The 25,918-nt window shown below is 37.7% G+C and overlaps 1 protein-coding gene across 1 annotated transcript in view; it reads left to right on the forward strand.

The window, feature by feature from the left end:
• LOC127923829 (aminopeptidase Ey-like) overlaps positions 1–25,918 on the forward strand; it is a 33,922-nt gene that overhangs the window by 2,926 nt on the left and 5,078 nt on the right. The window contains exons 2-10 of the mRNA XM_052507861.1: positions 2,963–3,105; positions 4,870–5,009; positions 7,398–7,524; positions 7,737–7,891; positions 9,418–9,531; positions 9,729–9,872; positions 10,636–10,701; positions 13,306–13,371; positions 25,435–25,610. Coding sequence (XP_052363821.1) covers positions 2,963–3,105; positions 4,870–5,009; positions 7,398–7,524; positions 7,737–7,891; positions 9,418–9,531; positions 9,729–9,872; positions 10,636–10,701; positions 13,306–13,371; positions 25,435–25,610 — 1,131 coding nt within the window. The remainder of the gene's footprint in view (positions 1–2,962; positions 3,106–4,869; positions 5,010–7,397; positions 7,525–7,736; positions 7,892–9,417; positions 9,532–9,728; positions 9,873–10,635; positions 10,702–13,305; positions 13,372–25,434; positions 25,611–25,918) is intronic.

Here is a 25,918-nt window from a genome sequence, read left to right on the forward strand (position 1 = left end):
GTGTATTATGTAATGTTATTGAACCAGTGTATTATGTAATGTTATTGAACCAGTGTATTATGTAATGTTATTGAACCAGTGTATTATGTAATGTTATTGAACCAGTGTATTATGTAATGTTATTGAACCAGTGTATTATGTAATGTTATTGAACCAGTGTATTATGTAATGTTATTGAACCAGTGTATTATGTAATGTTATTGAACCAGTGTATTATGTAATGTTATTGAACCAGTGTATTATGTAATGTTATTGAACCAGTGTATTATGTAATGTTATTGAACCAGTGTATTATGTAATGTTATTGAACCAGTGTATTATTTAATGTTATTGAACCAGTGTATTATGTAATGTTATTGAACCAGTGTATTATGTAATGTTATTGAACCAGTGTATTATGTAATGTTATTGAACCAGTGTATTATTTAATGTTATTGAACCAGTGTATTATGTAATGTTATTGAACCAGTGTATTATTTAATGTTATTGAACCAGTGTATTATGTAATGTTATTGAACCAGTGTATTATGTAATGTTATTGAACCAGTGTATTATTTAATGTTATTGAACCAGTGTATTATGTAATGTTTTTGAACCCATGTTATTGAACCATTGTATTTTAATGTTATTGAACCAGTGTATTATGTAATGTTATTGAACCAGTGTATTATTAATGTTATTGAACCAGTGTATTATGTAATGTTATTGAACCAGGTATTATGTAATGTTATTGAACCAGTGTATTATGTAATGTTATTGAACCAGTGTATTATTTAATGTTATTGAACCAGTGTATTATTAATGTTATTGAACCAGTGTATTATGTAATGTTATTGAACCAGTGTATTATGTAATGTTATTGAACCAGTGTATTATTTAATGTTATTGAACCATTGTATTATTTAATGTTATTGAACCAGTGTATTATGTAATGTTATTGAACCAGTGTATTATTTAATGTTATTGAACCAGTGTATTATTTAATGTTATTGAACCAGTGTATTATGTAATGTTATTGAACCAGTGTATTATGTAATGTTATTGAACCAGTGTATTATTTAATGTTATTGAACCAGTGTATTATTTAATGTTATTGAACCAGTGTATTATTTAATGTTATTGAACCAGTGTATTATGTAATGTTATTGAACCAGTGTATTATGTAATGTTATTGAACCAGTGTATTATTTAATGTTATTGAACCAGTGTATTATTTTATGTTATTGAACCAGTGTATTATGTAATGTTATTGAACCAGTGTATTATTTAATGTTGTTGAACCAGTGTATTATTTAATGTTGTTGAACCAGTGTATTATGTAATGTTATTGAACCAGTGTATTATTTAATGTTATTGAACCAGTGTATTATGTAATGTTATTGAACCAGTGTATTATGTAATGTTATTGAACCAGTGTATTATGTAATGTTATTGAACCAGTGTATTATTTAATGTTATTGAACCAGTGTATTATTTAATGTTATTGAACCAGTGTATTATTTAATGTTATTGAACCAGTGTATTATGTAATGTTATTGAACCAGTGTATTATTTAATGTTATTGAACCAGTGTATTATTTAATGTTATTGAACCAGTGTATTATGTAATGTTATTGAACCAGTGTATTATGTAATGTTATTGAACCAGTGTATTATGTAATGTTATTGAACCATTATTAATAATATTGAACCAGTGTATTATTTAATGTTATTGAACCAGTGTATTATGTAATGTTATTGAACCAGTGTATTATGTAATGTTATTGAACCAGTGTATTATGTAATGTTATTGAACCAGTGTATTATGTAATGTTATTGAACCAGTGTATTATGTAATGTTATTGAACCAGTGTATTATTTAATGTTATTGAACCAGTGTATTAAGCCTTAATGTTATTGAACCAGTGTATTGAACATGATTATTCCATGTTATTGAACCAGTGTATTATTTAATGTTATTGAACCAGTGTATTATTTAATGTTATTGAACCAGTGAATTAGGTAATGTTATTGAACACTTGATCTCTGGCCAATGGCCTAGGTATTAACATGTTATTGATCCCTGATTATTTAATGTTATTGAACCGGTGTAATTTGTCGAGGAATTGATTGAACTACTTATACCACAATGGACAGGTAAAACCCAATGTTACACTTCAACTCTGAACAAGATGGAAGAAATAGGTGCATTTACACGAAGTAATATTTCATACTCAACTGAACTTTGGCCTTTACAGGGACTTGAGTCATTGACTTTTAATCACTTGAAGTAATTTGTTGACGTTGACCCTGTGATACAGAGTGTTGATTCATTGGTTGCACCTTCACTGGGGAGAACAGGCTCGTTCTAATGACCGGAAGGAATAGGTGGAACGGTAACAAATACATCAAGCAAGGTGTTTGATGCCATTCCATTTGCTCCGTTCCGGACATTATGATGAGCCGTCCTCCAATCAGCAGCCTCCTGTTGTATACAACGGGAGCTGTTCAATATGTTCCATGTACAATGTGTTCTAAACATTCTGACCCGTTTACCATCAGAGCTTTAGACTTATAGTCCTTGAACTAAGACACACGGTATCTGTACCTTTCAATGTGAACTTCAAACCGCTTCAATTGCTAATAAAATTGCACAAGCATTTCGCTAAACTCGCAATAACATCTGTTGAACCATGTGACCAATAAAAGCTGATTTGACGAGAGTCTTATCCGACAGCAGCTACAATATGAATGTATTGACTCCTGCAGACAGTCACCAGAGAACTATGTCTAACTGTAACAGTCTCAAGAACTACAAGTAAAAAACACAATTTATATTTCAATAATATATAATAGATAAAAGACAATAGATAATAGCTACAATATGCAGTATGATTGTGTGTCACCTACAGTCACCATGTTTAAACTGTAACAGTTTAGTCTTCAGTACTATAGTAATACCAGTTGCTGTGTGTGTTGGTAGAGTTGTAGCAACCACTCAGATGCAGCCTGTGGACGCCAGGAAAGCCTTCCCCTGCTTTGATGAACCTGCCATGAAGGCCGTGTTCCACATGACCCTCCTCCACGCACACGGAACAGTGGCTCTGGCCAATGGCATGAATCTAGGTAAACATGGATCCCTGATCTCTGGCCAATGGCATGAATCTAGGTAAGCATGGAACCCTGATCTCTGGCCAATGGCATGAATCTAGGTAAGCATGGAACCCTGATCTCTGGCCAATGGCATGAATCTAGGTAAGCATGGAACCCTGATCTCTGGCCAATGGCATGAATCTAGGTAAGCATGGAACCCTGATCTCTGTCCAATGGCATGAATCTAGGTAAGCATGGAACCTGATTCTGGCTCTGTCCAATGGCATGAATCTAGGTAAGCATGGAATCCTGATTCTGGCCAATGGCATGCATCTAGGTAAACATGGTACCCTGATCTCTGGCCAATGGTATGAATCTATGTATGTGTGTTTACAGCTGCTTCTAAGTCCAAGGGTGATGGGATCTGTGATCTGTTTCCTAAATTATGTTGCTGAGTTTAAACCAATCTGCATGTTGTCTCGCGCAGGGAGAACAAGTTGCTGGGAAACTCAAGTGTTGTCAAGGTAGGGATCTTAACTCCTGTTGCTGGGGGGACATTTTCAGAGTAGGGATCTACACTCTGTTGCTGAGATAAACATATAAATGTTGTATAGCGGTATCCATCTGAACTCCTGTTGCTGGGGAAACCAACATGTTGTAACCTAGGGATCTAACTCCTGTTGCTGGGGAAACCAAGTGTTGATGTTGTCACGGTAGGGATCTGACCTGTTGCTGGGGAAACCAACGTGTTGTCACGGTAGGGATCTGACCTGTTGCTGGGGAAACCAACGTGTTGTCACGGTAGGGATCTGACCTGTTGCTGGGGAAACCAACGTGTTGTCACGGTAGGGATCTGAACTCCTGTTGCTGGGGAAACCAACGTGTTGTCACGGTAGGGATCTGAACTCCTGTTGCTGGGGAAACCAACGTGTTGTCACGGTAGGGATCTGAACTCCTGTTGCTGGGGAAACCAACGTGTTGTCACGGTAGGGATCTGAACTCCTGTTGCTGGGGAAACCAACATGTTGTCACGGTAGGGATCTGAACTCCTGTTGCTGGGGAAACCAATATGTTGTCACGGTAGGGATCTGAACTCCTGTTGCTGGGGAAACCAATATGTTGTCACGGTAGGGATCTGAACTCCTGTTGCTGGGGAAACCAATATGTTGTCACGGTAGGGATCTGAACTCCTGTTGCTGGGGAAACCAATATGTTGTCACGGTAGGGATCTGAACTCCTGTTGCTGGGGAAACCAACGTGTTGTCACGGTAGGGATCTGAACTCCTGTTGCTGGGGAAACCAACGTGTTGTCACGGTAGGGATCTGAACTCCTGTTGCTGGGGAAACTAACATGTTGTCACGGTAGGGATCTGAACTCCTGTTGCTGGGGAAACCAATATGTTGTCACGGTAGGGATCTGAACTCCTGTTGCTGGGGAAACCAACATGTTGTCAGGGTAGGGATCTGAACTCCTGTTGCTGGGGAAACCAACATGTTGTCATGGTAGGGATCTGAACTCCTGTTGCTGGGGAAACCAATATGTTGTCATGGTAGGGATCTGAACTCCTGTTGCTGGGGAAACCAATATGTTGTCACGGTAGGGATCTGAACTCCTGTTGCTGGGGAAACCAATATGTTTGTCACGGTAGGTGAGTCAGCAGAAGGGGAAGTTCTGAACTCCTGTTGCTGGGGAAACCAACGTGTTGTCACGGTAGGGATCTGAACTCCTGTTGCTGGGGAAACCAACGTATTGTCTCTGCTACGCTCACTAACCTGTTTCTCTCTCTGCACCTGTAGCCTCAGTCAATGTCACTGTCAACGGCCAGGATGTTACTCGGACCAGCTTCCAACCCACACCCCTCATGTCAACCTACCTACTCGCCTTTGTCGTCAGTGAGTTCGGTTTCATCCAGTCAGCAGAAGGGGAAAAAGTTTTGGTACATATTTTTATTTTATTAATCTGCTCTTGTTCTTATTTGTCTGCATTAGCTGCTCTGGGATGAAGTTTCCCCTAGGTACAGATCTATGAGGCCTCACCTTACTTCAGTTATCCCAAATTTTGCATATTTTCAGTTATCCCAGACCCAAACTAAAATGTTGCATAATTTGGTCAGGTGTCTATGGTCTGCCACGAAAGAGATTACCCAAACTGATCCCAGGTCAGCATCTCCAGGGGACCTCCTGGAAAGTAGATAAAGGGCCCTGTCAAACTGATTGCATCTCCAGGGGACCTTGGAAAGTAGATAAAGGGCCTCAAACTGATCCCAGGTCAGCATCTCCAGGGGGACCTTGGAAAGTAGATAAAGGGCCTCATTGCCAAACTGATCCCAGGTCAGCATCTCCCAGGGGGACAAACTGATGGTCAAAGGGGGTAGATAAAGGGCCTCATTGCCAAACTGATCCCAGGTCAGCATCTCCAGGGGACCTTGGAAAGTAGATAAAGGGCCTCATTGCCAAACTGATCCCAGGTCAGCATCTCCAGGGGGGGGACCTTGGAAAGTAGATAAAGGGCCTTATTGTCAAACTGATCCCAGGTCAGCATCTCCAGGGGGACCTTGGAAAGTAGATAAAGGGCCTCATTGCCAAACTGATCCCAGGTCAGCATCTCCAGGGGGACCTTGGAAAGTAGATAAAGGGCCTCATTGCCAAACTGATCCCAGGTCAGATCCAGGGGGACCTTGGAAAGTAGATAAAGGGCCTCATTGCAAACTGATCCCAGATCATACTTCTGACTTCAGGATGAGGGAGACATTATTGGTTTGTTTCTCTGTGATGCCCTCTGTCGGTCTCTACAGGTCAGTACAGATAGTAAAGATCAGGGGCCTCATTTATAAAACGGACCGGATCAATTCTGATCCTAGGTATGACTGACTCAGAAAACCACGTATAAGTAGTTATTATAAAACCTTACTTTGAGGTTGAAATGGTCATATCTCTACTCAGAGTCGAGACTTGACGTTGAAATGGTCAGTGATTGTCCTGCTGGTTGTGCATGGCTATTCTTTCCCCTTGCAGTTTAAGGTCAGTTTGGGGCGGCAGCGTAGCCTAGTGGTTAGAGCGTTGGACTAGTAACCAGAAGGCAGTTAACCCATTGAAAATAAGAATGTGTTCTTAACTGACTTGCCTGGTTAAATAAAGATAAAATAAAAAGACCATGTCTTTCCCCTTTCATACCATTTCTTTCCCCTACAGTTTAAGGCCAGACCATTTCTTTCCCCTTTCAGACCATTTCTTTCCCCTTTCAGACCATTTCTTTCCCCTTTCAGACCATTTCTTTCCCCTTTCATACCATTTCTTTCCCCTACAGTTTAAGGCCAGACCATTTCTTTCCCCTTTCAGACCATTTCTTTCCCCTACAGTTTAAAGTCAGACCATTCCTTATTCACATCAGACACAGTTCTGTCTTGCTGCCCCACCTCGTTCACTGCAGTGGTGACACACTCCCAAGATCCCTGTTTGGCTTTGTTTGTCAACCCACTATTTAGTCCACCGAATAATACGTGTTGCCTGTCTTCAATCTCCTCTACCATCGCCGTGATCTCGTCTTCCACAAAGTTAGCTTTTCTCTTTTGGTCCTTTTTGGCTATTCCTGTCTAAACCCTCATATGTTCTAGCATTCTATAAGGGGAAATCGGTGATTTGAAGTTAATTAGAGATGTATAGATCACAAGACCGTAAGTTACAAATGGGCTTCTTAGAACCTGCGTCATCAATTGTTTTTATTTCAATATCTTTTATGAATCCAACGTGAGCACACTGTCGGAAATCATTTTACGACTAAGTTCAAGTATAAATCTAAGAACATTTTTTTATAAATGAGGCCCCAGGGTTCAGGATGTTTTATAAATGAGGCCCCAGGGTTCAGGATGTTTATAAATGAGGCCCCAGGGTACAGGATGTTTATAAATGAGGTCCCAGGGTACAGGATGTTTATAAATGAGGCCCCAGGGTACAGGGTGTTTATAAATGAGACCCCAGGGTACAGGATGTTTTATAAATGAGGGCCCAGGGTACAGGATGTTTTATAAATGAGACCCCAGGGTACATGATGTTTTATAAATGAGGGCCCAGGGTACAGGATGTTTTATAAATGAGGGCCCAGGGTACAGGGTGTTTATAAATGAGGCCCCAGGGTACAGGATGTTTTATAAATGAGGCCCCAGGGTACAGGATGTTTTATAAATGAGGCCCCAGGGTACAGGGTGTTTATAAATGAGGCCCCAGGGTACAGGGTGTTTATAAATGAGGCCCCAGGGTACAGGATGTTTTATAAATGAGGGCCCAGGGTACAGGATCTCATGACGGAAAACATGTCTATTTTCCAGATCAGGATTTGGGCTCGTAAACAGGCCATTGCTGAGGGCCAGGGAGATTACGCCCTCGAAAAAACTGGACCGATCCTGGAGTTCTTTGAAAACTACTACAGCTCAAGCTATCCTCTGACCAAATCAGGTAATACTTAAAGAGTAATACTCTTCCTCTCGGAATCCCCGTCTGTTGTTTAAGAGAGATTCCGAATGGCTCCCAAATGGCACCATATTCCCTTTGTAGTGACCCTACCTTTGACCAGGGCCCATAGGCCTCTAGGCTAAAGTAGTGCACTATATAGGGAATAGGACACCATTTGAGACTGTAATGGATATTTCAGCTCCTTTACTCTGTAGACCAGATAGCTCTGCCTGACTTCAGTGCTGGAGCCATGGAGAACTGGGGTCTGATCACCTACAGAGAGACAGCCCTGCTCTACAACCCTGCCAGCTCGTCCAATGGAGACAAAGAGTGGATCGCTACGGTCATCTCTCATGAACTGGCTCACATGGTCTGTATTACAGTCAATACTCTAATATACTGAGAGTCTGTATTACAGTCAATACTCTAATATACTGAGAGGCTGCAGCTGGCTGCCTGGTCTGTATTACAGTCAATACTATAATATACTGAGAGGCTGCAGCTGGCTCCCCTGGTCTGTATTACAGTCAATACTATAATATACTGAGAGGCTGCAGCTGGCTCCCCTGGTCTGTATTACAGTCAATACTATAATATACTCAGAGGCTGTATTACAGTCAATACTATAATATACTGAGAGTCTGTATTACAGTCAATACTATAATATACTGAGAGGCTGCAGCTGGCTCCCCTGGTCTGTATTACAGTCAATACTATAATATACTCAGAGGCTGTATTACAGTCAATACTATAATATACTGAGAGGCTGCAGCTGGCTGCCTGGTCTGTATTACAGTCAATACTATAATATACTGAGAGGCTGCAGCTGACTGCCTGGTCTGTATTACAGTCAATACTCTAATATACTGAGAGGCTGCAGCTGGCTCCCCTGGTCTGTATTACAGTCAATACTATAATATACTGAGAGGCTGCAGCTGGCTGCCTGGTCTGTATTACAGTCAATACTATAATATACTGAGAGGCTGTATTACAGTCAATACTCTAATATACTGAGAGGCTGCAGCTGGCTCCCTGGTCTGTATTACAGTCAATACTATAATATACTGAGAGGCTGCAGCTGGCTGCCTGGTCTGTATTACAGTCAATACTATAATATACTCAGAGGCTGTATTACAGTCAATACTATAATATACTGAGAGGCTGCCTGGTCTGTATTACAGTCAATACTATAATATACTGAGAGGCTGCAGCTGGCTCCCCTGGTCTGTATTACAGTCAATACTATAATATAATCTGCACCCTGTGTCCTGTCCCTCTCCTCTCTGCACCCTGTGTCCTGTCCCTCTCCTCTCTGCACCCTGTGTCCTGTCCCTCTCCCTCTCTGCACCCTGTGTCCTGTCCCTCTCCTCTCTGCACTCTGTGTCCTGTCCCTCTCCTCTGCACCCTGTGTCCTGTCCCTCTCCTCTCTGCACCCTGTGTCCTGTCCCTCTCCTCTCTGCACCCTGTGTCCTGTCCCTCTCCTCTCTGCACCCTCCTGTCCCTCTCCCTCTGCACCCTGCGTCCTGTCCCTCTCCTCTCTGCACCCTGTGTCCTGTCCCTCTCCTCTCTGCACCCTGTGTCCTGTCCCTCTCCTCTCTGCTCCTGTGTCCTGTCCCTCTCCTCTCTGCACCCTGTGTCCTGTCCCTCTCCTCTCTGCACCCTGTGTCCTGTCCCTCTCCTCTCTGCACCCTGTGTCCTGTCCCTCTCCTCTCTGCACCCCGTCCTGTCCCTCTCCTCTCTGCACCCTGTGTCCTGTCCCTCTCCTCTCTGCACCCTGTGTCCTGTCCCTCTCCTCTCTGCACCCTGTGTCCTGTCCCTCTCCTCTCTGCACCCTGTGGCTGACCCCGTGTCCTGTCCCTCTATGCCACTGGCTGAATAAGGTTTATATGTCCACAGTGGTTTGGTAACCTGGTGACCATGAAGTGGTGGAATGACCTGTGGCTCAACGAGGGCTTTGCCTCCTACGTCTCGTATCTTGGGGCCAACTCTGCTGAACCCACGTGGAACGTAGTGAGTCTTTCTTTTCATCATATCTGAGTGACGCCTAACTTGACTTGAGATAAAACATGTACATTACAACTTGAACTGTTGCACAGCTCTGCAAATATACCCTTCTCAGGGATTTAATCCACAAATAAATCTGCTCTCCAAATTCCATCTGCCGGTACAAGTGAAAGGTTAAAAGCGAAGGCCTGATGTCTCCACAGACAGACCTAATAGTGCTGAAGGAGGTGCATGGGGCGATGTCTGTAGATGCGCTGGCCTCCTCTCACCCTCTCTCTGCCAAAGAGGAAGACATCATGAGGCCTGCACAGATCAGTGAACTGTTTGACACCATCACCTACAGCAAGGTATGCTTCTAATCACACCTCTTACTGGCAACCTACTGGCTTCACAACACAGCCCAGCATGCTACATTCACCTGGGTCAAAATCATCTGGGTCAGAATCACCTGGGTCAAAGTCATCTGGGTCAGAATCACCTGGGTCAAAGTCATCTGGGTCAAAATCACCTGGGTCAAAGTCATCTGGGTCAGAATCACCTGGGTCAAAGTCATCTGGGTCAAAATCACCTGGGTCAAAGTCATCTGGGTCAGAATCACCTGGGTCAAAGTCATCTGGGTCAGAATCACCTGGGTCAAAGTCATCTGGGTCAAAATCACCTGGGTCAAAGTCATCTGGGTCAGAATCACCTGGGTCAAAATCATCTGGGTCAAAATCACCTGGGTCAAAGTCATCTGGGTCAGAATCACCTGGGTCAAAGTCATCTGGGTCAAAGTCATCTGGGTCAAAGTCATCTGGGTCAGAATCACCTGGGTCAAAATCATCTGGGTGGAAATAATCTGGGTCGAAATCATCTGGGTCAAAATCACCTGGGTCAAAGTCATCTGGGTCAGAATCACCTTGGTCAAAATCATCTGGGTTTTAGTCAACTTGAAATAAAATTATCGGAATTACTTTGAAATAGCAAATGTCACATGTCCTCAAGGAAATGTAATAATTTTCTGTCTGCATTTCTCTTAGTGATTTTGATTCGGGCGAGAGCGGCAGGCTGTACTGGGCCATGACAGTACAGACGTTTTATTTCTTATATCCTGTGTTCTCTTCCTCCTAGGGAGCTGCAGTTCTGAGGATGCTGTCTGAGTTCTTGACAGAGCCGGTCTTTGCCCGAGGACTTAGTGTGAGTAATGTTTATGATTATGTACATGTCTAATTACTATATTTTGTTCCACATCATTTTGTTTAGATTTATATACACTGCTCAAAGAAATAAAGGGAACACTAAAATAACACATCCTAGATCTGAATGAATGAAATATTCTTATTAAATATTTTTTTTTTACATAGTTGAATGTGCTGACAACAAAATCACGTAGAAATTGTCAATGGAAATCATCTGGATTTGGAGTCACACTCAAAATGGAAAACCACACTACAGGCTGATCCAACTTTGATGTAATGTCTTTAAAACAAGTCAAAACGAGGCTCAGTAGTGTGTGTGGCCTGCAACTGCCTGTATGACCTCCCTACAATGCCCGGGCATGCTCCTGATGAGGTGGCGGATGGTCTCCTGAGGGATCTCCTCCCAGACCTGGACTAAAGCATCCACCAACTCCTGGACAGTCTGTGCTGAAACGTGGCGTTGTTGGATGGAGCGAGAAATGATGTCCCAGATGTGCTCAATTGGATTCAGGTCTGGGGAACGGGCCGGCCAGTCCATAGCATCAATGCCTTCCTCTTGCAGGAACTGCTGACACACTCCAGCCACATGAGGTCTAGCATTGTCTTGCATTAGGAGGAACCCAGGGCCAACCGCACCAGCATATGGTCTCACAAGGGGTCTGAGGATCTCATCTCGGTACCTAATGGCAGTCAAGCTACCTCTGGCGAGCACATGGAGGGCTGTGCGGCCCCCCAGAGAAATGCCACCCCACACCATGACTGACCCACTGCCAAACCGGTCATGCTGGAGGATGTTGCAAGCAGCAGAACGTTCTCCACGACGTCTCCAGACTGTGTCATGTCTGTCACATGTGCTCAGTGTGAACCTGCTTTCATCCGTGAAGAGCACAGGGCGCCAGTGGCGAATTTTGCCAATCTTGGTGTTCTCTGGCAAATGCCAAACGTCCTGCACGGTGTTGGGCTGTAAGCACAACCCCCACCTGTGGACGTCGGGCCCTGATACCACCCTCATGGAGTCTGTTTCTGACCTTTTGAGCAGAAACATGCACATTTGTGGCCTGCTGGAGGTCATTTTTCAGAGCTCTTGCAGTGCTTCTCTTGCTCCTCCTTGCTCAAAGGTGGAGGTAGCGGTCCTGCTGCTGGGTTGTTGCTCTCCTACGGCCTCCTCCACGTCTCCTGATGTACTCTCCTGGTAGCGCCTCCATGCTCTGGACACTACGCTGACAGACACAGCAAACCTTCTTGCCACAGCTCGCATTGATGTGCCATCCAGGATGAGCTGCAGTACCTGAGCCACTTGTGTGGGTTGTAGACTCCATCTCATGCTACCACTAGAGTGAAAGCACCGCCAGCATTCAAAAGCGACCAAAACATCAGCCAGGAAGCATAGGAACTGAGAAGTGGTCTGTGGTTACCACCTGCAGATCCACTCCTTTATTGGGGGTGTCTTGCTAATTGCCTATAATTTCCACCTGTTGTCTATTCCATTTGCAGCATGTGAAATGTCTTGTCAATCAGTGTTGCTTCCTAAGTGGACAGTTTGATTTCACAGAAGTGTGATTGACTTGGAGTTACATTGTGTTGTTTAAGTGTTCCCTTTATTTTTTTGAGCAGTGTATATATATATATATATATATGAGTGACACATATAAAAGTGAGAACTTACAGTTAAGAATATAACTACTGCTCCCTGAAGGAGGGAACGAGGTATAACATGCTATGGGGAGTCAACGACCAATCACATTCACCTGAAGAAAACTAAAAACACACCCAATGGGCCAATGAATGTAGAGCCCGCCCTCAGAAGCCACACCTTCCTGACTATGACACCGGAGCTCGCAATCATTTCAAATCAAATCCAAATGAAATTTTATTGGTCCATACACATATTTGGTATGGTATGGTATGGTCCTTCTGTAGCTCAGTTGGTAGAGCATGGCGCTTGTAACGCCAGGGTAGTGGGTTCGATCCCCGGGACCACCCATACGTAGAATGTATGCACACATGACTGTAAGTCGCTTTGGATAAAAGCGTCTGCTAAATGGCATATTTTTTTTATTTTTTTTTTTAGCTTCTGGGCAGGTTCCTCATTGCTCGCTGGGTACTCTCTCCCCACTAACAGACAGCTATAAGTCGGAGCCTAATCCAGTAGTCTTTGTAAATTGTGTGACACGGTCTCCTTCAGGCGAGCTGAAGAGCGAAGACTTGAGGAAATGAACGTTATAGCCAGGAAGGTGTGCTTCCTAGGGCAGGCTTTGCATTCGTTGTCCAATTGGGCTTGTCTTTGTTTTCTTCAGGTGAATGTGATTGGTCGTTCACTCCTGTCATCTCAGACCGCTGCGCCACTCGGGAGCCCCATGGCACTGCATCTCAGTGCTAGGTTCAAATCCAGGCTGTATCACAACTGGCTGTGATTGAGAGTACCATAGGGCGGAGTACAATTGGCCCGGCGTCATCCGGGTTTGGCCTGCGTAGGCCGTCATTGAAAATAACTGACTTGCCTAGTTAAATAAAGGTTAAATAAATGATGATACAGAGTGACCGACTGAAAGAGAAGTGATTTGATATTTTGAAGCTGAAATGTGACCTGATCTCTCCACAGACGTATCTGAACACATTCAAGTACAGCAACACAGTTTACCAGGACCTCTGGAAGCACCTGCAGATGGTAATACATGGTCCTGGTCATAATGTCAACCTTCATATACCTGGCCCATTATTCATTAACATTCAAGTACAGCAACACAGTTTACCAGGACCTCTGGAAGCACCTGCAGATGGTAATACATGATCCTGGTCATAATGTCAACCTTCATATACCTGGCCCATTATTCATTAGCGGCCCCCGATTCAGACTTAGCAAATGTATGTCTTTCCTACGCGCTTCTCAATAGTTGGTGTTCAGACATACCTTATGAATGTGCGTAACGGGTATTGCAGGCGTGGTTCCCTTCAGCGCTGCTGAATACATTTAATTCAACTGTTGCAAAAACATCCCATTATTCTGGCTAACAGAATACAGCAACACTGATTATTTAGGGTTGGAAGCAAGATTTACGAATCATCCTGGTCATAATGTCAACCTTAATTACCTGGCCCATTATTCATTAACAGGTACAGCAAAACATTTACAACCTCTGGAAGGGCTGCAACATATAAAACTAGCATAATGTCAACCTTCATATACCTGGCCCATTATTCATTAGGAATTCAGTGACAAATGCATGTCCAGTCATTCTGAACCGTAGTCTGGGCTCAGACATACCTTATGACACTGTCACCTGTAGTCTGAGTTTCCATAATACATTTCATTCAAGGTCCATCCCATTGTGAACAGAATAGTCTGAGTTTCCATATTTGATTCATTAGGTCCAGTCATCCTGAAACCTCATAGTCTGAGTTTCCATAATGATTCATTAGGTCCAGTCATTGTGAACCTGAATAATCCTCACTAATCTGAGTTTCCATAATGATTCAGGTCCATGCAAAACCGTACGCTGGGCTCCATGATTCATTATTCCAGTCATTGTGAACCTGTAGTCTGAGTTTCCATAATGACTCAATAGGTCCAGTCATTGTGAACCTGTAGTCTGAGTTTCCATAATGATTCAACAGGTCCAGTCATTGTGAACCTGTAGTCTGAGTTTCCATAATGATTCATTAGGTCCAGTCATTGTGAACCTGTAGTCTGAGTTTCCATAATGATTCAAGAGGTCCAGTCATTGTGAACCTGTAGTCTGAGTTTCCATAATGATTCAACAGGTCCAGTCATTGTGAACCTGTAGTCTGAGTTTCCATAATGATTCATTAGGTCCAGTCATTGTGAACCTGTAGTCTGAGTTTCCATAATGATTCAAGAGGTCCAGTCATTGTGAACCTGTAGTCTGAGTTTCCATAATGATTCAATAGGTCCAGTCATTGTGAACCTGTAGTCTGAGTTTCCATAATGATTCAAGAGGTCCAGTCATTGTGAACCTGTAGTCTGAGTTTCCATAATGATTCAACAGGTCCAGTCATTGTGAACCTGTAGTCTGAGTTTCCATAACGATTCAAATAGGATCCATGTCCCAAATGATTAGACATTGAGTTTATACATGTAAGGAAACTAACACTACAGTTATAAATGTAAGGAAACTAACACTACAGTTATAAATGTAAGGAAACTAACACTACAGTTATAAATGTAAGGAGACTAACACTACAGTTATAAATGTAAGGAAACTAACACTACAGTTATAAATGTAAGGAAACTAACACTACAGTTATAAATGTAAGGAAACTAACACTACAGTTATAAATGTAAGGAGACTAACACTACTAACACTACAGTTATAAATGTAAGGAGACTAACACTACAGTTATAAATGTAAGGAAACTAACACTACAGTTATAAATGTAAGGAGACTAACACTACTAACACTACAGTTATAAATGTAAGGAGACTAACACTACTAACACTACAGTTATAAATGTAAGGAAACTAACACTACAGTTATAAATGTAAGGAAACTAACACTACAGTTATAAATGTAAGGAAACTAACACTACTAACACTACAGTTATAAATGTAAGGAAACTAACACTACAGTTATAAATGTAAGGAAACTAACACTACAGTTATAAATGTAAGGAAACTAACACTACAGTTATAAATGTAAGGAGACTAACACTACAGTTATAAATGTAAGGAGACTAACACTACAGTTATAAATGTAAGGAGACTAACACTACAGTTATAAATGTAAGGAAACTAACACTACAGTTATAAATGTAAGGAAACTAACACTACAGTTATAAATGTAAGGAGACTAACACTACAGTTATAAATGTAAGGAGACTAACACTACAGTTATAAATGTAAGGAAACTAACACTACAGTTATAAATGTAAGGAGACTAACACTACAGTTATAAATGTAAGGAAACTAACACTACTAACACTACAGTTATAAATGTAAGGAAACTAACACTACAGTTATAAATGTAAGGAGACTAACACTACAGTTATAAATGTAAGGAGACTAACACTACAGTTATAAATGTAAGGAAACTAACACTACAGTTATAAATGTAAGGAAACTAACACTACAGTTATAAATGTAAGGAAACTAACACTACAGTTATAAATGTAAGGAGACTAACACTACAGTTATAAATGTAAGGAGACTAACACTACAGTTATAAATGTAAGGAAACTAACACTACAGTTATAAATGTAAGGAGACTAACACTACAGTTATAAATGTAAGGAAACTAACACTACAGTTATAAATGTAAGGAAACTAACACTACTAACACTACAGTTATAAATGTAAGGAGACTAACACTACAGTTATAAATGTAAGGAAACTAACACTACAGTTATAAATGTAAGGAAACTAACACTACAGTTATAAATGTAAGGAAACTAACACTACAGTTATAAATGTAAGGAGACTAACACTACAGTTATAAATGTAAGGAGACTAACACTACTAACACTACAGTTATAAATGTAAGGAGACTAACACTACAGTTATAAATGTAAGGAGACTAACACTACAGTTATAAATGTAAGGAAACTAACACTACAGTTATAAATGTAAGGAAACTAACACTACAGTTATAAATGTAAGGAAACTAACACTACAGTTATAAATGTAAGGAGACTAACACTACAGTTATAAATGTAAGGGAGACTAACACTACAGTTATAAATGTAAGGAAACTAACACTACAGTTATAAATGTAAGGAGACTAACACTACAGTTATAAATGTAAGGAAACTAACACTACAGTTATAAATGTAAGGAAACTAACACTATAGTTATAAATGTAAGGAGACTAACACTACAGTTATAAAATGTAAGAAACTAACACTACAGTTATAAATGTAAAGGAAACTAACACTATAGTTATAAATGTAAGGAAACTAACACTACAGTTATAAATGTAAGGAAACTAACACTATAGTTATAAATGTACGGAGACTAACACTACAGTTATAAATGTAAGGAAACTAACACTACAGTTATAAATGTAAGGAAACTAACACTACAGTTATAAATGTAAGGAGACTAACACTACAGTTATAAATGTAAGGAAACTAACACTACAGTTATAAATGTAAGGAAACTAACACTACTAACACTACAGTTATAAATGTAAGGAAACTAACACTACTAACACTACAGTTATAAATGTAAGGAGACTAACACTACTAACACTACAGTTATAAATGTAAGGAAACTAACACTACTAACACTACAGTTATAAATGTAAGGAGACTAACACTACAGTTATAAATGTAAGGAAACTAACACTACAGTTATAAATGTAAGGAGACTAACACTACAGTTATAAATGTAAGGAAACTAACACTACAGTTATAAATGTAAGGAGACTAACACTACAGTTATAAATGTAAGGAAACTAACACTACAGTTATAAATGTAAGGAAACTAACACTACAGTTATAAATGTAAGGAAACTAACACTACAGTTATAAATGTAAGGAGACTAACACTACAGTTATAAATGTAGGAAACTAACACTACAGTTATAAATGTAAGGAAACTAACACTATAGTTATAAATGTACGGAGACTAACACTACAGTTATAAATGTAAGGAGACTAACACTACAGTTATAAATGTAAGGAAACTAACACTACAGTTATAAATGTAAGAAACTAACACTATAGTTATAAATGTAAGGAAACTAACACTACAGTTATAAATGTAAGGAAACTAACACTATAGTTATAAATGTACGGAGACTAACACTACAGTTATAAATGTAAGGAGACTAACACTACAGTTATAAATGTAAGGAAACTAACACTACAGTTATAAATGTAAGGAGACTAACACTATAGTTATAAATGTAAGGAAACTAACACTACAGTTATAAATGTAAGGAAACTAACACTACTAACACTACAGTTATAAATGTAAGGAGACTAACACTACAGTTATAAATGTAAGGAAACTAACACTACAGTTATAAATGTAAGGAGACTAACACTACAGTTATAAATGTACGGGAGACTAACACTACAGTTATAAATGTAAGGAAACTAACACTACAGTTATAAATGTAAGGAAACTAACACTACAGTTATAAATGTAAGGAGACTAACACTACAGTTATAAATGTAAGGAGACTAACACTATAGTTATAAATGTAAGGAAACTAACACTACAGTTATAAATGTAAGGAAACTAACACTACAGTTATAAATGTAAGGAAACTAACACTACAGTTATAAATGTAAGGAAACTAACACTACAGTTATAAATGTAAGGAAACTAACACTACTAACACTACAGTTATAAATGTAAGGAAACTAACACTACAGTTATAAATGTAAGGAGACTAACACTACAGTTATAAATGTAAGGAAACTAACACTACAGTTATAAATGTAAGGAAACTAACACTACTAACACTACAGTTATAAATGTAAGGAAACTAACACTACAGTTATAAATGTAAGGAAACTAACACTACTAACACTACAGTTATAAATGTAAGGAAACTAACACTACAGTTATAAATGTAAGGAGACTAACACTACAGTTATAAATGTAAGGAGACTAACACTACAGTTATAAATGTAAGGAAACTAACACTACTAACACTACAGTTATAAATGTAAGGAAACTAACACTACAGTTATAAATGTAAGGAGACTAACACTACAGTTATAAATGTAAGGAGACTAACACTACAGTTATAAATGTAAGGAAACTAACACTACAGTTATAAATGTAAGGAAACTAACACTACTAACACTACAGTTATAAATGTAAGGAAACTAACACTACAGTTATAAATGTAAGGAGACTAACACTACAGTTATAAATGTAAGGAGACTAACACTACAGTTATAAATGTAAGGAAACTAACACTACAGTTATAAATGTAAGGAGACTAACACTACAGTTATAAATGTAAGGAAACTAACACTACAGTTATAAATGTAAGGAAACTAACACTACAGTTATAAATGTAAGGAAACTAACACTACAGTTATAAATGTAAGGAAACTAACACTACAGTTATAAATGTAAGGAAACTAACACTACAGTTATAAATGTAAGGAGACTAACACTACAGTTATAAATGTAAGGAGACTAACACTACTAACACTACAGTTATAAATGTAAGGAGACTAACACTACAGTTATAAATGTAAGGAAACTAACACTACTAACACTACAGTTATAAATGTAAGGAGACTAACACTACAGTTATAAATGTAAGGAGACTAACACTACTAACACTACAGTTATAAATGTAAGGAGACTAACACTACAGTTATAAATGTAAGGAAACTAACACTACAGTTATAAATGTAAGGAGACTAACACTACAGTTATAAATGTAAGGAAACTAACACTACAGTTATAAATGTAAGGAAACTAACACTACAGTTATAAATGTAAGGAAACTAACACTACAGTTATAAATGTAAGGAAACTAACACTACAGTTATAAATGTAAGGAAACTAACACTACAGTTATAAATGTAAGGAAACTAACACTACAGTTATAAATGTAAGGAAACTAACACTACAGTTATAAATGTAAGGAAACTAACACTACAGTTATAAATGTAAGGAAACTAACACTACAGTTATAAATGTAAGGAGACTAACACTACAGTTATAAATGTAAGGAAACTAACACTACAGTTATAAATGTAAGGAAACTAACACTACAGTTATAAATGTAAGGAGACTAACACTACAGTTATAAATGTAAGGAAACTAACACTACAGTTATAAATGTAAGGAAACTAACACTACAGTTATAAATGTAAGGAAACTAACACTACTAACACTACAGTTATAAATGTAAGGAAACTAACACTACAGTTATAAATGTAAGGAGACTAACACTACAGTTATAAATGTAAGGAGACTAACACTACAGTTATAAATGTAAGGAGACTAACACTACAGTTATAAATGTAAGGAGACTAACACTACAGGTATAAATGTAAGAAACTAACACTACGGTTATAAATGTAAGGAGACTAACACTACAGTTATAAATGTAAGGAGACTAACACTACAGTTATAAATGTAAGGAAACTAACACTACTAACACTACAGTTATAAATGTAAGGAAACTAACACTACAGTTATAAATGTAAGGAAACTAACACTACTAACACTACAGTTATAAATGTAAGGAGACTAACACTACAGTTATAAATGTAAGGAAACTAACACTACAGTTATAAATGTAAGGAAACTAACACTACAGTTATAAATGTAAGGAGACTAACACTACAGTTATAAATGTAAGGAGACTAACACTACAGTTATAAATGTAAGGAGACTAACACTACAGTTATAAATGTAAGGAAACTAACACTACAGTTATAAATGTAAGGAAACTAACACTACAGTTATAAATGTAAGGAAACTAACACTACTAACACTACAGTTATAAATGTAAGGAAACTAACACTACAGTTATAAATGTAAGGAAACTAACACTACAGTTATAAATGTAAGGAAACTAACACTACAGTTATAAATGTAAGGAGACTAACACTACAGTTATAAATGTAAGGAGACTAACACTACAGTTATAAATGTAAGGAGACTAACACTACTAACACTACAGTTATAAATGTAAGGAGACTAACACTACAGTTATAAATGTAAGGAGACTAACACTACTAACACTACAGTTATAAATGTAAGGAAACTAACACTACAGTTATAAATGTAAGGAGACTAACACTACAGTTATAAATGTAAGGAAACTAACACTACAGTTATAAATGTAAGGAAACTAACACTACAGTTATAAATGTAAGGAGACTAACACTACAGTTATAAATGTAAGGAGACTAACACTACAGTTATAAATGTAAGGAAACTAACACTACAGTTATAAATGTAAGGAGACTAACACTACAGTTATAAATGTAAGGAGACTAACACTACAGTTATAAATGTAAGGAGACTAACACTACAGTTATAAATGTAAGGAGACTAACACTACAGTTATAAATGTAAGGAAACTAACACTACAGTTATAAATGTAAGGAAACTAACACTACAGTTATAAATGTAAGGAGACTAACACTACAGTTATAAATGTAAGGAAACTAACACTACAGTTATAAATGTAAGGAGACTAACACTACAGTTATAAATGTAAGGAAACTAACACTACAGTTATAAATGTAAGGAAACTAACACTACTAACACTACAGTTATAAATGTAAGGAAACTAACACTACAGTTATAAATGTAAGGAAACTAACACTACAGTTATAAATGTAAGGAAACTAACACTACAGTTATAAATGTAAGGAAACTAACACTACAGTTATAAATGTAAGGAGACTAACACTACAGTTATAAATGTAAGGAAACTAACACTACAGTTATAAATGTAAGGAGACTAACACTACAGTTATAAATGTAAGGAGACTAACACTACTAACACTACAGTTATAAATGTAAGGAAACTAACACTACAGTTATAAATGTAAGGAAACTAACACTACAGTTATAAATGTAAGGAGACTAACACTACAGTTATAAATGTAAGGAGACTAACACTACAGTTATAAATGTAAGGAAACTAACACTACAGTTATAAATGTAAGGAGACTAACACTACAGTTATAAATGTAAGGAGACTAACACTACAGTTATAAATGTAAGGAAACTAACACTACAGTTATAAATGTAAGGAAACTAACACTACAGTTATAAATGTAAGGAAACTAACACTACAGTTATAAATGTAAGGAGACTAACACTACAGTTATAAATGTAAGGAGACTAAAGACACAGTTATAAATGTAAGGAGACTAACACTACAGTTATACATGTAAGGAGACTAACACTACAGTTATAAATGTAAGGAAACTAACACTACAGTTATAAATGTAAGGAAACTAACACTACAGTTATAAATGTAAGGAGACTAACACTACAGTTATAAATGTAAGGAGACTAACACTACAGTTATAAATGTAAGGAGACTAACACTACTAACACTACAGTTATAAATGTAAGGAGACTAACACTACAGTTATAAATGTAAGGAGACTAACACTACAGTTATAAATGTAAGGAAACTAACACTACAGTTATAAATGTAAGGAGACTAACACTACAGTTATAAATGTAAGGAAACTAACACTACAGTTATAAATGTAAGGAAACTAACACTACAGTTATAAATGTAAGGAAACTAACACTACAGTTATAAATGTAAGGAGACTAACACTACAGTTATAAATGTAAGGAAACTAACACTACAGTTATAAATGTAAGGAAACTAACACTACAGTTATAAATGTAAGGAAACTAACACTACAGTTATAAATGTAAGGAGACTAACACTACAGTTATAAATGTAAGGAGACTAACACTACTAACACTACAGTTATAAATGTAAGGAGACTAACACTACAGTTATAAACAGGAGACTAACACTACAGTTATAAATGTAAGGAAACTAACACTACAGTTATAAATGTAAGGAAACTAACACTACAGTTATAAATGTAAGGAAACTAACACTACAGTTATAAATGTAAGGAGACTAACACTACAGTTATAAATGTAAGGAAACTAACACTACAGTTATAAATGTAAGGAGACTAACACTACAGTTATAAATGTAAGGAAACTAACACTACAGTTATAAATGTAAGGAAACTAACACTACAGTTATAAATGTAAGGAAACTAACACTACAGTTATAAATGTAAGGAAACTAACACTACAGTTATAAATGTAAGGAGACTAACACTACAGTTATAAATGTAAGGAAACTAACACTACAGTTATAAATGTAAGGAAACTAACACTACAGTTATAAATGTAAGGAGACTAACACTACTAACACTACAGTTATAAATGTAAGGAAACTAACACTACAGTTATAAATGTAAGGAGACTAACACTACTAACACTACAGTTATAAATGTAAGGAAACTAACACTACAGTTATAAATGTAAGGAAACTAACACTACAGTTATAAATGTAAGGAAACTAACACTACAGTTATAAATGTAAGGAAACTAACACTACAGTTATAAATGTAAGGAAACTAACACTACAGTTATAAATGTAAGGAAACTAACACTACAGTTATAAATGTAAGGAGACTAACACTACAGTTATAAATGTAAGGAGACTAACACTACAGTTATAAATGTAAGGAAACTAACACTACAGTTATAAATGTAAGGAAACTAACACTACAGTTATAAATGTAAGGAGACTAACACTACAGTTATAAATGTAAGGAGACTAACACTACAGTTATAAATGTAAGGAAACTAACACTACAGTTATAAATGTAAGGAGACTAACACTACAGTTATAAATGTAAGGAAACTAACACTACAGTTATAAATGTAAGGAAACTAACACTACAGTTATAAATGTAAGGAAACTAACACTACAGTTATAAATGTAAGGAAACTAACACTACAGTTATAAATGTAAGGAAACTAACACTACAGTTATAAATGTAAGGAGACTAACACTACAGTTATAAATGTAAGGAAACTAACACTACAGTTATAAATGTAAGGAAAACTAACACACAGTTATAAATGTAAGGAGACTAACACTACAGTTATAAATGTAAGGAAACTAACACTACAGTTATAAATGTAAGGAAACTAACACTACAGTTATAAATGTAAGGAAACTAACACTACAGTTATAAATGTAAGGAAACTAACACTACAGTTATAAATGTAAGGAAACTAACACTACAGTTATAAATGTAAGGAAACTAACACTACAGTTATAAATGTAAGGAAACTAACACTACAGTTATAAATGTAAGGAAACTAACACTACAGTTATAAATGTAAGGAGACTAACACTACAGTTATAAATGTAAGGAAACTAACACTACAGTTATAAATGTAAGGAAACTAACACTACAGTTATAAATGTAAGGAAACTAACACTACAGTTATAAATGTAAGGAAACTAACACTACAGTTATAAATGTAAGGAAACTAACACTACTAACACTACAGTTATAAATGTAAGGAAACTAACACTACAGTTATAAATGTAAGGAAACTAACACTACAGTTATAAATGTAAGGAAACTAACACTACAGTTATAAATGTAAGGAGACTAACACTACAGTTATAAATGTAAGGAGACTAACACTACTAACACTACAGTTATAAATGTAAGGAGACTAACACTACAGTTATAAATGTAAGGAGACTAACACTACAGTTATAAATGTAAGGAAACTAACACTACAGTTATAAATGTAAGGAGACTAACACTACAGTTATAAATGTAAGGAAACTAACACTACAGTTATAAATGTAAGGAAACTAACACTACAGTTATAAATGTAGGAAACTAACACTACAGTTATAAATGTAAGGAAACTAACACTACAGTTATAAATGTAAGGAAACTAACACTACTAACACTACAGTTATAAATGTAAGGAAACTAACACTACAGTTATAAATGTAAGGAGACTAACACTACAGGTATAAATGTAAGGAGACTAACACTACAGTTATACATGTAAGGAGACTAAAGACACAGTTATAAATGTAAGGAGACTAACACTACAGTTATAAATGTAAGGAGACTAACACTACAGTTATAAATGTAAGGAGACTAAAGACACAGTTATAAATGTAAGGAGACTAACACTACAGTTATAAATGTAAGGAGACTAACACTACAGTTATAAAGACTAACACTACAGTTATAAATGTAAGGAAACTAACACTACAGTTATAAATGTAAGGAAACTAACACTACAGTTATAAATGTAAGGAAACTAACACTACAGTTATAAATGTAAGGAGACTAACACTACAGTTATAAATGTAAGGAAACTAACACTACAGTTATAAATGTAAGGAGACTAACACTACAGTTATAAATGTAAGGAAACTAACACTACAGTTATAAATGTAAGGAAACTAACACTACAGTTATAAATGTAAGGAAACTAACACTACAGTTATAAATGTAAGGAAACTAACACTACAGTTATAAATGTAAGGACACTACTAACACTACAGTTATAAATGTAAGGAGACTAACACTACAGTTCTAAATGTAAAACTAACACTACAGTTATAAATGTAAGGAAACTAACACTACAGTTATAAATGTAAGGAGACTAACACTACAGTTATAAATGTGAAACTAACACTACAGTTATAAATGTAAGGAAACTAACACTACTAACACTACAGTTATAAATGTAAGGAAACTAACACTACACTTATAAATGTAAGGAGACTAACACTACAGTTATAAATGTAAATAGCAATAATAGCATAAATAACAATAGCATTTCCGGACATGGGTCCTGATATTCACTCTGAAGCCCAGTGGGCTGATGAACTGTTGATGTTGTGGTTGTTTTATGAACATGGGTCCTGATATTCACTCTGTAGCCCAGTGGGCTGATGAACTGTTGATGTTGTGGTTGTTATGGGTCCTGATATTCACTCTGTAGCCCAGTGGGCTGATGAACTGTTGATGTTGTGGTTGTTATGGGTCCTGATATTCACTCTGTAGCCCAGTGGGCTGATGAACTGTTGATGTTGTGGTTGTTATGGGTCCTGATATTCACTCTGAAGCCCAGTGGGCTGATGAACTGTTGATGTTGTGGTTGTTATGGGTCCTGATATTCACTCTGTAGCCCAGTGGGCTGATGAACTGTTGATGTTGTTGTTGTTGTTGTTGTTTTTAGGCCGCCGACTCGACGCCAGGGTTAGACCTCCCAGCCTCTGTAGATGATATCATGAACCGTTGGATCCTCCAGATGGGCTTTCCAGTGGTTACCATAGATACGGCCACAGGAAGCATCAACCAGAGACACTTCCTGCTGGACCCTGACTCTGTAGTGGACAGACCCTCTCCTTTCATGTAACATATCTAACTACTGCATTAATTTTCCCAACAGGCTTGCGTTAGCAGTCTTCATGGCACTGGAAGAAGTGGTGGTAGTAGTGGTGGCGGTAATAGTGGTGGCGGTAATAGTGGTGGCGGTAATAGTGGTGGCGGTAATAGTGGTGGTGGTAGAAGTGGTGGTAGTAGTTGTACGTAATAGTGGTGGCGGTAATAGTGGTGGCGGTAATAGTGGTGGTGGTAGAAGTGGTAATAGTGGTGGCGGTAATAGTGGTGGTGGTAGAAGTGGTAGTAGTGGTGGTGGTGGTAGTAGTGGTGGTAGTAGT

This window comes from Oncorhynchus keta, unplaced genomic scaffold (genome assembly GCF_023373465.1).
Source record: "Oncorhynchus keta strain PuntledgeMale-10-30-2019 unplaced genomic scaffold, Oket_V2 Un_contig_3294_pilon_pilon, whole genome shotgun sequence".
Lineage (NCBI taxonomy): Eukaryota > Metazoa > Chordata > Actinopteri > Salmoniformes > Salmonidae > Oncorhynchus > Oncorhynchus keta.